This window comes from Macrobrachium nipponense, chromosome 2 (assembly GCF_015104395.2).
Source record: "Macrobrachium nipponense isolate FS-2020 chromosome 2, ASM1510439v2, whole genome shotgun sequence".
NCBI lineage: Eukaryota > Metazoa > Arthropoda > Malacostraca > Decapoda > Palaemonidae > Macrobrachium > Macrobrachium nipponense.
In genome coordinates this window covers 106726753-106741632 of record NC_087201.1, presented here as the reverse complement: position 1 = coordinate 106741632, position 14880 = coordinate 106726753, and the positions used below count along the sequence as shown (strand labels likewise).

At 34.9% G+C, this 14880-nt stretch overlaps 1 protein-coding gene across 1 annotated transcript in view; it reads right to left on the bottom strand.

The window, feature by feature from the left end:
- Positions 1-1437: 1437 nt before the first annotated feature.
- LOC135220893 (facilitated trehalose transporter Tret1-like) overlaps positions 1438-14880 on the bottom strand; it is a 41630-nt gene continuing 28187 nt past the window's right edge. The window contains exons 2-6 of the mRNA XM_064258503.1: positions 10089-10335; positions 9363-9536; positions 7673-7807; positions 6682-7100; positions 1438-4418 (exon numbers count right to left, since the gene is read on the bottom strand). Coding sequence (XP_064114573.1) covers positions 3975-4418; positions 6682-7100; positions 7673-7807; positions 9363-9536; positions 10089-10335 — 1419 coding nt within the window. The 3' untranslated portion in view covers positions 1438-3974. The remainder of the gene's footprint in view (positions 4419-6681; positions 7101-7672; positions 7808-9362; positions 9537-10088; positions 10336-14880) is intronic.

Sequence of the window (14880 nt, the reverse complement as noted above, 5' to 3'; positions counted from 1 at the left end):
TCTAGGAGATTTTAATGCTTACAACCCCCTTTGGGAAGTCTGTTTTTAAACGGAAATAATTGAAGACCTTATTGCCAGAAATTAATTGGCGCTGGACCTTAGTATTTCTTCAACAAGTATCCATCTTGATTTTAATTGGGCTGTTAATGGAGATTTAAATGGAAGTGATTGTTATCCAATCCATTTGAAATATGCTCTAAATGCGCCATCTGAAATTTTATCTAAGCGAAAGGTAGAGGACGCAGACTGGGATAAATTCAGTAAGGTTGTCAATCTAGATAGGGAGTTTGAGTCCGTTCATTCTCGTCTAGATGCCTATGATTACTTTATTGGATCTGCTCTGAAGAATGCTGAAGGCTTGACTCCAAAAACAAAAGGCAAACCTCGTAGACCTGTACCCCTCGACCTGGGACCACCTTGATGTGGTGAGGGGGCACTTGAATTCCAGGAATTCGTTCAAGTGTTTGAGTCCAAGAGTTCCATATATCATTACTATTTATTTGTTTGGATTAATTTTTGTGGAATTTTAAACTTTTGCCAAAATTCATTGGACCAGATAAAGAGGAAAAGATATCATAGCTAGGACTGGGTTTATATCTAAAGCTAAATAAATAGTGGGAACTGTGATAGGACCATCAACTACCTGATAATGTTTGGACCCAAGATATATCAGATTGGTAGCTCAAGAGCAGAAATATTCTTCAGGGCTGGACCACAGATTTCAGGGGGGTCTGGCTCTGGAGGACTCTTGGCATTCTATCCAGTGTGCCCATAGCATGATTAGGGTGGGGATGATTGTATTCTTGTAATACTCAATGTCCTAGTAAGCAGGTTTGTCTTACATTTGGGGCACTCTAATCATGTACCATCCCCTGTGGGGTGGGGTAGGGACACAGACATTTGTGAGTCAGTTCTCACGTGTGCCATAGGTGGAAGAGCAAAACTCCATGAAAGGCTGATGATATCCTTTTAAGGTTTTCAGTTTTTTTTTTCTCCCCTCACAAATCTTTATCTGTAGTAGTTGTAAAGGTTTGAATACCCTTGAGCCCTATGATGGTGCTCTTCTGGCACAGATGACGACCTCTGCACCCACCATAGAGAATGAAAATTCTCTAAATGTTGATGACTTCTCCAAAAATAAATTGACAAAAAGCAATAATAACAAATCCTCTGATCCCCCTCGTGACTTCCCCTCCTCTGGACCCCCTAGCCATGCTTCACTGATGACGACTTCAAGCAAGGACACAGACTTCTCTAAGAAATCTTCGTCTAAAATTAAATCCTCCACACAGCCAGGTTGTGGGAAAAATTTAAGAATGCTCCATATCGAAAACTTACCTATCAGTTGTGATTCTGAAATGATCTTGACAGTCTTCGAAACTGTTTGGAACTATTGCAGAAAACAGGATGAACTTTATTGATATTAAATCTAAATGGGAAGCTTGAATTAACTTTATTAGTCATGATGAGGCTCTAAACTAAAGGCTGGTAGTATGACAGGTGCCATACAAATAGGTCAAACTACAGTACGAGGAGCCTTAACAAACAAAGTCCCCTAAGACTTGGATGGTTATTTGCCATCTAAATGGGCTCAAGATAAATTACAGAGAAAGCAGAATGCAGAAGTGAGGACTCCTAAACCTCCTCCTATGTTGCTAGTAGCCTCGGCCAAGGAGGAAAATTATTACTACAAACTTTGCAGTTTCTTCAGAAAAAAGTGGAAGGAATAAAGAGCACAGATATTTCATCAAATCCTTGACATCATGGTTAACAGAATCTTTAAAACGGCGTAAAGGTTTAATTCTGTCGCTCTAAAATTACGTCCGATTACCACAGCAAATTTTAGTTATCCTGAGAAACAGAAAAGTAACAGACTTAGACGAAATCTTTAAAATGTATTTCAAAAGATTTTGCACAACAAGTATCACATTACAGCGTCATGTCAAGTTACATTTATTACATATGGCACAACATCACTAAGTCTATGAAAAAAATTGATGCGCTGAAATTATTAAGTGTTATGCTATTCTCTGTACATACATGTGTATTACTTTCGTGTCAAAAAATAGCAGGCCATACAGTATTTTACACATGCACGTTTATGCAAGTTAGCATACTTATAAGTTTACAAAATCTAATACATGTAATACAAAAATTTTTGTGTAAAATAGAAAAATGCTGAAATGGATGAGTCAGTTTTTGCGGGGTTACAATTCGACTAAGCCAAAATAGACTTATTGCCATCAAAATTCTAGTTGAAATTTGGGCAGCCAAGCTCCTTTTTTTAAACAACCAGTAAACCTCTTTCTATAGCTGGACGGGAAATGGTGAAATGTAAACCAATGTCTCCAATTCTTTTAAAAGTTGCTGAATCTGATGGCATTCTTTCTCATAGACCTCAGTCGCCATAAAAGATTTTCTAGAAGTATTCTGAATATTTTTTGCGTCACTTTTCCACTGATGTTATACTTCTGGCTGACGTTACGCGAATTTCTCAAAGCCTATAGGTAAATGAGATAGGAATCCTTCTGCGTTTCTCTATAATGTTCTGGGAGAAATGGTCATTTATTATTTCAGTAAGTGCAAAAGAATCTTTAGAGAAATATGTACTATTCGAGCGTATCAGCCTTAATGAATATTCGGTGCCTTCAAGATTCCAATATATCATTGTGTTATGTCCTTGAAATGTATTTCTTCTGCAGACCGAGAGGATGAATCCAAAGCATAACGGCAGTTCATTTACAGTGCCATTTGTGTAATAGCATAACACAAAATTAATTTGCAATCAAATAATGTACATATGACTGTCATAGTTAACATGTGTAGCATCATAAAAAATCAAAGCTTAAAACAGAGTTAAAGTAGAATACACAATAAAAAATCAGCCTTGCAATTATTATGCAAACTAAAATCAGCCTGGGGTCTATTTCTTGAGGCTTTAGTGACGTCCTTATTATGTCTATTTGTTGTGAATTCTTGAGGATTGTTGCAAACCTCAAAGGCAGTTCCCCTTGGCTTACCCAGTCTATTTCCTATCTAGCAATAAACAAGCACTTAGTTTGTAAATGAAAATGCATTTCATTTGCATGCACATCAGTCATCCTATATGAAGCCTTATTGCATTTCATATGTTGAACAAAAAGAAAATCAATAGCTAGAGTTTTTAATTCGACCAATTGTTTTATTACACTAAATATTAAACTTTTCTTGAGGTCAGCTCTCATGTAATTAAAATGGAATGTATTTTCATAAATTTGTGGCACTTTAGTAGGTAAACTTGAATGATTTGACTGCTTTATATCAGGGTGTGCAGTTGACCCACCCGTCCCCTTCATGAGAATTGGGCATTTTAGTCTAACTGCGCTTATTATAAAAACATAAACACACACAAGATTTTTTCTTCTACGAACTGTCACTGACACTAGTTTCGCCCAAAGATTAAAAAAAAGTCACCTTACAAGAACGTCATAATTGCTAGTTGCAAGTGTCTTTTTTGAATGATGAGAACGGAATTCACTAGGGGTTGTTACCACACTGGTTCTTCGATGCCAGTACTCGCAACACAACTGAAGAGTTTCTGTCACCTCAGGGATGCTAAATTCAAGTAAATGTCTTTGCTTCAAATGTCCGGTTCCTTGAAAAATTCATTTGTTTTAGCCTTGTGAGACTTTCTTTATGGCATGTAATTTATTAGATTAACTCACACTTTAAGATTCAGTTTGCTATCGTAGGAAGTCTTTTGTAGAGTCGGTAGCTAGCACCAGGGTGCGGAAAGCTAGCAATAAACGGTAGCAAGACCTTCAGATGATTTACAGAAACGGCAGTAAGTGCCATCATCGTCAAAGACTGATTTCTGAATTAAATCCCTTAGATAGTGACTGATGAAGGTCTGCTGAGTGATGCAATCAAGGGCCAGGCATCACCAGCATCTTCACTGAACTCAAATAAACACACTGGGGACAGGGATCGAATCTTTACTTCATGAATAGTCCCGAAGTTGTGCTAATTTTTCTGTTCCTCCTCATCTTCCTTCCAGACAGCTCTTCCTCAATTTCTTCAAGAGTCTTGCCGCGAGTTTCCGGTACAAAGAAGATTGAGTACAGGGAACCCAGTATCATTATACCAGTGAACATGAAGAATACACTGGAGGGCCCGATAGCTTTAAGAAGGCCTGGGAAGGTCTTGGTGATGATAAACGTGCAAGACCAGTTCAAAGCTGTAACCACTGATGCTGCGGGACCTCTAATCTTGGCAGGCAGGGCTTCTCCCATGAAGAGCCAAGGAATCGGCCCCCAGCCCAAGGAGAAGGCTATCACATATACCATGAAACTCACCAGAGGGAGCCATGATAGATTCGCAACTGATTCTTGCCACTCAGCGTAACCTTCCTCTGTAGAAGGGAAGTTTTCAGCATAGGACTGTAAGAGAAAAAATTTTATTGCAGAATTTATAGTAAAAGTGTTTTTGATATTTAATAATTAAAATTATTTTTAAATTCTAAATAAATTCAGTTCTTGCTTATCTATAAATTATCATTGAATATATATATATATATATATATATATATATATATATATATATATATACATATATATATTCTTATAACGTAAGTTTGGAATGCAATTATAATTGTGGTAATATGATTAATTCACATCAGAACTTGTGTATCATGTTATGAAGAAATGTTTGTTTCTGTGTTCAGATTTCCCAAATTTAAAGATAACATGCCTTAAGTGATCCAATTTTTTATCTTGAAGTAACGTAAGTGCTTATATGTGAGCCTCTGTGAATAGGGTTGTATTCACACTTTGAGAAGGTCTTAGCTAAGCTGATTTCTTTATCAGTGAAAACACGTGTATAAGACCCCCCATGCCGCATCGAGTCCTTTGAGAATATAGAGAGACTGCTTTGTCCGAGCAGAACTTGCTGTTTTTCACCCCCTTGAAAATAGATGCGTTAAGCTAGTTTTTTCTCATCGCGGTCGGGCCTGTAACGGAACACAAGGGAGCCTTATTCATAGCCATATGTGAACGCAGTCAAAGAGGCCCTGTATTAGCTATCCCTATAGAGATGACGTAATATGTTTTCGTCTTAGACGTGTTCATTGAAATACACCCATTCCCCTGATACGATAGTTAGGGATATAAAACATTCATTGACTTTTGAGACTCGGCGGCGTGTGCTAGGGGGTGTAAGATTGCTCTCCCTCTCACTCAAAATCTCTCTCTCTCTCTCGCTCGGTTGCGAGGCTGTTTCAGTAACTTAACTTAACGAACTGGTTGCTCATTTTTATATAATTCTTAGTAATATATGTGTTGTTTGTGGAATCTGAACATAGTATTATATCTATTGGTTTTTGTGAAGGCGCCACGAAAATAGTGAAAAAGTGTAAAATTGTAACAGGCCTTTTGATTGAAGCTGTAGCTGTGAATAAGGTATTTTTACAAATGTTTTGAAGTGCACTTCAAGGTTTTATCATTTCTAAACATTTATCTTTTGCTTTGTTCTTTAGACATATCCCATTTTTATATGCTTAATGTTTGTACTGTCAATGCTTTAATTGTTTTCATATTATGCATTATGTTTATCTGCATTGTCTTTATTTTGTTTAATTAGTTTGAATAATATTCTATTGTGTAAATTTTGAATCTTACACTTGTGAATTAAATTGCATTTAATTAAATTTAATTTCAAATTTAATTATTGCTTTATGATTTAATTTAATTAATTTTCTTGATAAACTTTGATTTAATTTTGCTTAATAATTAACTCAAGAATTAATTAAACTTTTGTTTTCAAGTAATAACAATTTCCCTGAGATTGTGTATTTCACTTATAAGTTTTGAATTTAGAAATAAATTTTTGTATTTAAAATTTATATGAGCATTTTATTATAACCCCAGTATATAGCTATGGAAGATTGCATTTTATTTTTGTTTAGGTAGAAACATAGAGTGATAATTGTGACGTTTCCCACAAATAAAACAGAATCAGGGAAATACTTAGATTTAAATGATAGAAGGAGTGATGCCCTTTAATTAAGATTACCTCACACCTATTTTAATGAACTTAGACTGATTGTTTTCTTGACTGTTCAGTTATATATGGGCTCACTCTTACCTTTAGAGTATTCAGTCGTTTAGTATTTGTGATGAAGGGTCAGGTGTCTGGCTGTAGTGAGGTAAGCAATAACCAGGTACTTGAACAAACTGTGCCCTAAGTACAAAGGGTGTCCCAGACCCAGGAATAAAAGGGTCTCTAGTATTAACAAGTACAAATGGTAAGTGTAGTAACCAGATACTTGGCAATTTGGATTAACAAATATTAATGGTGTCCAGACACAGATCTTTGACTATTTCGTGCACGAAGTATTAATGGTATCCAGACCCAGATACTCTGCCCACTTCGTCATAATATATATATATATATATATATATATATATATATATATATGATATATATATATATATATATAAGTATTCATGAGTTTCAAATGTGACTATACTGCATGAGTTGTGGTTTGAAGGCCCCGCTGGTTCTGTAGCTATGTTATTGCACTTACAAGGTTTCCCTGAATAATCTACAGGCAGTTGAAGAACAAATTAAATATAGGCTTTCCTGAGCTTCACAGAACAGTTAATGGTTCTAAGTAAAACATGAGTACGGACACCAGTGGCATACCTTAATATAGAAGAATGACCCTAGGGACACGAGGGACACGACCATCAATCCACTGGAAGCATACAGTAAGATCTTCCTACCAAGTTTGTCAATGACAGAGTTAGCCACAAATGTTGACAGCAGATTGACGACTCCAACAATGATGGTAGAAAGGTGGCCGCTGATGGACGACCCTGACATTTCAAAGATGTCCACTGTGTAGAAGATGACGGCATTAATGCCGGAGAGTTGCTGGAAGAGCATGAGGCCCATGGAAAGAAGAAACGGACGTGCGTATTGTTTGTTCAGGATGTCCTTGAACGAAGAAGACTCCTGTTTTGCTAGTTCGTAATTTTCTTGGATGGCGCCTAGTTCGAACTCTACATCAGCAGCTGAGCCACGCAACCACTGAAGAGATCTCTCTGCATCATCCACTCGATCTGTCAAGAACAGATATCACATTTGCAAAAGAAATAAAGTAAAAATATAATATTACATGCCTAAATATAAGGTATTTTATATTTTTCAACTGCAAATGATGTAATGGAAGGCAGTATCATTATGAATACAGTACCTTAATTATTACCGGTGCATCCTGTATCATGCAGCAAATCAGAAAATAAAGTCGTATTTCAGTGCCTAAAGAATATATGACATTTCCTGTCATTCAGTGTAAACGCTGCGTGGTTCCATTCATTTAAGTTATTACAACAAGAAAATATTTATTGTAAGGAAGTTGAATCCAATACTTAAGTTAATTGCTGATAGTGAGCAGACTTTTTGCTGTCAAAATAGCTAAACGGTGTTTTAAATAAAGCTTAAAAATATCCATATTGGATTTACTTTCAATTAATTTCCATTATTCCTAGCAAATCACCTTCCAAGGGCCAGTAATTTGAACTTTAATTTGAGTAGTACAAACAAGAGGGACATGCCGTTCAGATTTTTTTGACGTTTGATGTTAGGGATGTTATTTTCATGACAAGTTTTCAAACAAATCTCTGTATCTTACCTTTGGAGATGTACCATCTTGGGGTTTCAGGTACAAAACACATCAAAGCAGTGAAGACTACAGGAATAATTGCACCCACATATGCCAGCCACCACCAGTTCACGTAGGAACCGACAAGGTAACATATCAAGATACCTGGCGAGAGAACAATATTTGAATAATGTAATGCATTTTTAGTGCATTAGCCTTGAATTCCTGATTCACTGCTAATTTGGGTGGCACCATTATAATATATTGATTTTGTTTTCGCTTTTGCCATTACATGTATATCTTGTAAGAAAAGCAAGACAGCAGTTACTGCCACATTCATCTAATTGCTGAAGCAGGATGAATCAGTTTTTATTATTTACAATTATTATTGTTATATATCAAAGTTAAAATTTTATTTAGTGCATTGTTAAAATACCCTTATCAGAGACTTTTCAGTCACTTAGTTGGGCAGTTGAAGATAATTCAGATGTAAACAGGGCTAATTAAAATGAGATTTGGCTACCTTGAATTCAATGTCTACTCTGAGTTTTAATTTAATGATAGGATATTTAAGTAGAACTGTTCTGGTTAATGGTTCTTTAAATTGAGGTAGAACTAATCAGACTCTTCACCCAAAGATTTTGGTTGTTTAAAGGTTTTTCACATTGTGGAACAGCTTATTAATGACTGCATATGAAGACTTTTGGGTAAACAAACATTCTTCAGCTGAGGTATAGCTCATTAAAGATCCTTTGCGTAGACTTCTGGCTTGTTAAAGAATCTTTCCACTAAGGTATAGCAGATCAAAGATTCTTTATGACGACTTTTTTGCTGATTAAAAACTTTTTCACGGATGTAGGCGAATCAGAATCCTTTTATGATCAGGTTTGGATAGTAAAAGATTCTTCACATTGAGGTATAACTACTCAAAGATTCTTTGTGAAAACTTTTGCCTTGTTGAACATTCTTCAGTTGGAGGTATAACTAATACAATATCTTGATACAGAATTCATTTGGCTAAATACTCATCACACAGGTATAACCAGTCCAAGATTCTCCTCAGAAATTTGACTGTTTAAAGCTTTTCACACTAAAAGCGGAGAGACTTTTTCAGTAACCACTATTAGTGCGCTTTTGGTATAGTTAAACTTATGTAATTACAAGTCAGTTTACTTGCTTTTTTTCTTCGAGAAAACTTTTGAATTTACCATATAAATGCATCAACCTTATATATAACCACCTGGGAAAGAACCTATCACAGTAATCAGAGCAATGAACCCTATATAGTAAACCGGGTTTAGTGCCGGGGATGTTCCTCTCGTGGTGCGCTGTAGGGGTTTACTAAAGGGTGTTTGCAGCGTCCCCTTCGGCCCTTTGCCGCAACCTCTTTTTAGCCTTTTACTTTTATCTCCATTTGTGCTTCATCACTTCATGTTTGGTGTCCAGCCTGCCTACTTATTGCTTGTTACTGGAAATGTGGGTTTTCTCCAATTGTCACCTTAGATTCTTGTACTTCAGTGGCTTTATTTTGTTAATCTATATCTTAGTGTCCAACCGTTCCAGCTCGCTAATTTCATTGCCTTAAACACTGAATGGACAAAAGTGCCCCAATGCTCGCTTGAGAGCCTGAGCTTCATACACTCACCTTCAAAGCACAATTTCATATCTTATGATAAGAAATTTGAATAGAAACCATATAAATTAAGATCCTGTAACTTACCTGCATTGCCAATAGTAGTTGGAAGAAGACCTAATATTCCTCTTATTTCAGGTTGTATGGTTTCTCCTAAGTAGACAGGAAGAGTGAGAGTCAAGAGACCGATACAGAAGCCTCCTATGGCCCGACCAACGTAGATCATCCAGATGTTCACAGCAGAGCCAATCAACAACCAAGCTGCAATATTCCTTGTATTATTACTATGAACTTGATGGTTGAGCGGTATTGGTCACAATGATTGACGTTTTGAACGAATTTGAGGTATTTTATTTGGTTATTTATAAATAAGCCTTAGTTAGTTTGTAGTGCAAAGCATATTTGATATTTAAGCAGTTGAACAGAATAGGCAGTTATGACAGTGAAGAGGATATTTGTATTAAGGCCTGACGCAAGCCATGCCCATTACACGTCAGATAATTTTCAGAATTTGGTTGAAAAGCAGATCGCTGAACTTTCTCACATCAGAAAGACCTTTAACTCATGACGTCAGTCCTACTATTTTGAAAACTATTAAGCCAAGTTTATTGCATATCGAAGTTCCCACCAGTATTCAGGTGTGGTATGTTTAAGACTTGAAATCCATCTCATGAAAAGCTTTTAAATATCTTGATAACACTTCTTCCAAGGAATGTTATTGGTATAAAATAATGACATAACCATGAAAAGGTAACCACTGGAATAATATTGTAAAACCTAAAACATTGACTTAAGAAATCTCTTCAGTCTTACCTAGAATGAATGGCGGTCCACACAGTAAGATTACCATTTTCCTTCCTAGTGCATCTATGAAATACCCGCCAATAATACTGCCAGTGAGAGCACTGAGGGGCATGAGTGACCCAATCCAGGATTTCTCCTCCTCTGTGACAGAGAAGGTTGCGTTGTCGCTAGCCATTGAGGCCAAAGCTGGAGACGTGTACCCAGCGCTGAAACCAACTGCCATGGATCCGATTGAGACAGACACGGCCGCTAACACCTGTTGGACAAGAGCGAAGAGGTCAGTCAGCGGAGTATGCTTAATTGTCTCATGTTGTATTAGTAGGTAAGGCTTTTTAACTCTGGATATTCTTGCCGTATTGATAAAGCTGGTGAAGCATAGTTATGTGATAATGCATAGTCAGTCTCATTACCTTTGTGGCTTTTTGTTGAGTGATTCCAAAATAATCTTTGTTCCGTGACGAATGTGCCACGCTTTTGATGGAAAACCATCGAATGGGGTTAACAGAGTATTATAATGAAAAATTATTAAAACAGAAGATTCCGAACATAAAGGCTAACTGTAACTTAAGAATGTACTGTACTGAAGCCCTCGGAAAGGATCCTTAAAAACTATTAAGTGTTCCCTTCCTTTATCTTGTTATCCACTGACAAGAAGTCGATCTTCTTTATAATCTTCTTCAATTATTTGTAATTTCTATCCTTCACTTTCAAGTATAATCTCTTCATTAAATACAGTTTATTTTAAGAAGCAACTTACTCGTATGATTTTATTTGTATATTTATATCTTCATAAATTCTTGTATTTTATGGTTTTATCTGTTAATATCTTCATATTTTAAAATCACGATTCAGTTCCATTCAAATGGCGCAGTTTCTCCCTCGGATAAAAAGTGTTCTGGTGTTCAGAGAGTAAAAAAGAGAGAGAGAGAGAGAGAGAGAGAGAGAGAGAGAGAGAGAGAGAGAGAGAGAGAGAGATCAGGTGAACCATTCACAGAATCACCGTCTTCAAGGACACCCAGATCAGCGCGTAAGGACATCTGACCGTGAAAGGTAGTCTGCGGTCACTCATTAGGCAGTTTTTTCACCTTTTAAAAAGGTGCCAGTTACTAATGCAATATGTTTTCATTTTTTGTCGTAATTAAAGAAATTAGATGAAATTGTAATGATAATTTCAAAGTACTATAAAGCTCGTCTTTCACGGAAAGAACAAGCGTTTTTATTTTGAAAAATACTGATTTCCAATAAATGACTATACATAATGTACGAGTATGTATGTATATATATATATATATATATATATATATATATATATATATAATACACATATATATATATATATATATATATATAAATATAATATATATATATATACATATATTACATATATATATGTATGTAAGTAGTATATGTATATATATATATATATGATATATATATATACATATACACATATACATACATATACATATACATATACATATACATATACATAATTATTGTGCTCTGATGCTTTAAGAATAACAGGGGTAAGTCTGACTATATAATTTTCATTCAGTAGGATTTCATTGACAAATATGCAGGTGGTATACAAACAAAACCTACTAAATATTGTCAATATCTAAGTTTGACCACGACTTCCAAAGACTTTCTAATCCATACGATAAGAACTGCAGTAAGAAAAAAAAGCTAAAAAAACTAGTTTTATGTACTTGTTTACAAAGGAGTGTGACGCAGTTGGCACAGGAGAGAATTTACCTGGGTACTACAATTCTAGGTTATTGTTTGATAACAAACTTCGTCCATGTTTATGGTTATCACTACTCAGGAATTAGAATACTTTACTGTATTCAGAGAAGCACAAGAGATACACGAACAGTTAGAAGAATATACACTGCAAATGACGATAAGTGATTCAGTTGGCACCGTGTGTTTAGGATTCATTGAGGATATTAATAGGCACTTCATTAAATATTAGAATTAATAATACTCTATATAATACGTACTCGAAACTTGAAAGATGTAATTCCAGTCTGTTACAAACAAAGATTGTCAGTTTGTTGGTGGCCATTTCATGACTTCGATCCCGTTTCCGGCTGGATGTTAAGTGGAAAAATGTTGTGTGACATGTGCATCCTTCTCGGCTTCATTATTCAAGTGTATTGTGCAACCCTATTGCCAATAGACATGAGGACTATTTGTTTGATTTTGAGGGATACCCTTCTCGAGCACACAAAAATGAAACGTCATACGTAAAAGAAACAGGTTCTGATTTCATTCTAGATATTTATAGTAGTTGTTTTAGTCATTGGACATGTTAAGGTTTTCGTGTAGGAAAAAATGACGGCAAATTTAACTGTTCAGGGACAAAGTAAAAGCGGTCGGGCCCGACATGTCATGGATCTAGGTGTATGGAGAGAGAGACTCGCAATAATCTAGTGATTCACATCTGTGATTAGGCAGTAATTTATCTGACGTGAGCTGATACAGTTCTTTTCAGTTCATTTGTCCGATTTACTGGACTCTACAGTCAGATAAATTCGTTGATTTAAGTCTCTAAAATAGGAAGATGCAATAAATGCTCCGATCCATCCTCTCCTACCAATTGTTGCAAAGTGCAACTGCGAGGTTTTCCTCCTGTAACTGTAACACCTTTCAAACCTTTTACTGTCAATTTACGTTTCAGCGCTGAATGGGCTTAGTTGCACCAGTGCTTGGCATAATGCCAAAAATCTATATAAATCAAATCAAATCAAAAGCTCCAAGTCTGCTTTATGAATTGTTTCATGGTATGATATGTAATATAATATTCATTTATTGATACAAAACCTTTCTAACAAATGTCCGCCTGATTACCCTATTTTTATGATAGTGCATGACTAACATACAGTCAGACATCGACACACCAGATGACGACCTTGGTTACATGAAGTACATTTTGCGAGGACGTCCGATGTTTGTGAGTGAAACTCCTCGAGAACTTTTCAGTGAAGCGCCATAAGTAATGTGTTCTTTATTGGTGAAAGGTGATCAGCTGATTCTCCCAAACTCGTTTTCTTTCAAATTAAAAACTTAGCTTGTGCTTTGTTTAGCGTTTTGCAGACCTTTGTTTATCGTGTTGCTGACAGCCACCCCCCCCCCCCCCCCTTCTCTCTCTCTCTCTCTCTCTCTCTCTCTCTCTCTCTCTCTCCAGAAAAGTTGTTTGACTGCCGCGTAACAGCTACTCCCTCGCAATGAGTTTTTCCTCCCGACTCACGTCACCTAAACAGACACGTGCAGATGTTGCTGTAGTCATTTGTTAGCAGCTCTTGTCTAATAGTAGTATTCCTGGTGAAAGAGATTATGATGATATATATATTATTATTATATATTATAATATTATATATATATATAAATATAAAAATATACATACAATATTTATATATATGTATATAAATATACATATATATATATATATATACATACTATATATGATATATAATATATAATATATATATATATATATATACATAATATACATAACATATTTATATATATGTATATAAATATACATACTATATATATATATACATACATAATTATAATTTATATATATATTAATATATATATATATATATATATACATACATATATATAATTTATATGTTTTTCACAGTCTACACTGAACGCGACTGTGAATCATCATCACTGACATAAATATGGCGTCACAGATTGACGATATAAGAGTACACAGAGCAAATATTTATGAACATTATTTTTATTATTGTTGTTGTTATTCTATGGAACCTGAATGACTAAGATTAGATATTGCAAATACATTTAAAGATGACTTAAGAGCAGAATCAGTGACACCAGAAACTAAAATCACCAGCGTTTTCAGTTAATTCAAGTTTAAGCTTTTTCTAAAGTTATTAGTTCATTAGGTACCATATAATATATATATAGTATATATATTATATATGTATATATATGATATATATATATTAATAATTATATATACATATATATATATATAGATGTAAAATATATGTGTGTATGTGTATGTGTGTATATATATATATATATATATATATATATTATATATATATATACGTGTGTGTGTGTGTGTGTATTTGTATATATTATATATATATATATATAGATATATATATATATATGTATATATATATATATATATAATATATATATATATATATACTATTCGAGCTACGAATGTCCTTTAATATCTAATTCGCTCACCTCGAAATTGATATATTTTCATATACGTAAGCCGGAGGGGAATTTTATAGTTGATAATGATAACATCAATGTCGTCCTGATTTCGTCTCTGCCCGCTGAGCGGTGGTTCGAACCCACGAGAGGACGAAATTATAATCAACTGAAAAATTCCCCTTGGGTTTACATATATGAAAATATATCAATTCCGAGGTAGAGCGAATTAGATATTAAAGGACATTTGTCGCTCGAATGATTTGTATGAATCACGGTGATGTGATAATTATTCATATATATATATATATATATATATATATATATATATATATATATAAGAGAGAGAGAGAGAGAGAGAGAGAGAGAGAGAGAGAGAGAGAAAGAAACAATTACCTCAGATCCTCAGTGACTGTACACTTCTTTAATGATAACATCCGTATATTTATATTTACTCAACTCTTAAATATATAAAAACAAAACTAGGGGGTTGTTGATATCTTCTGAAACTGAAATTCATGGTGATATACGTTTTAAATCTAATTGGGTACCACTATTGATTGGGAGCTTTAATAATTGGAAACAGTGAACAGCG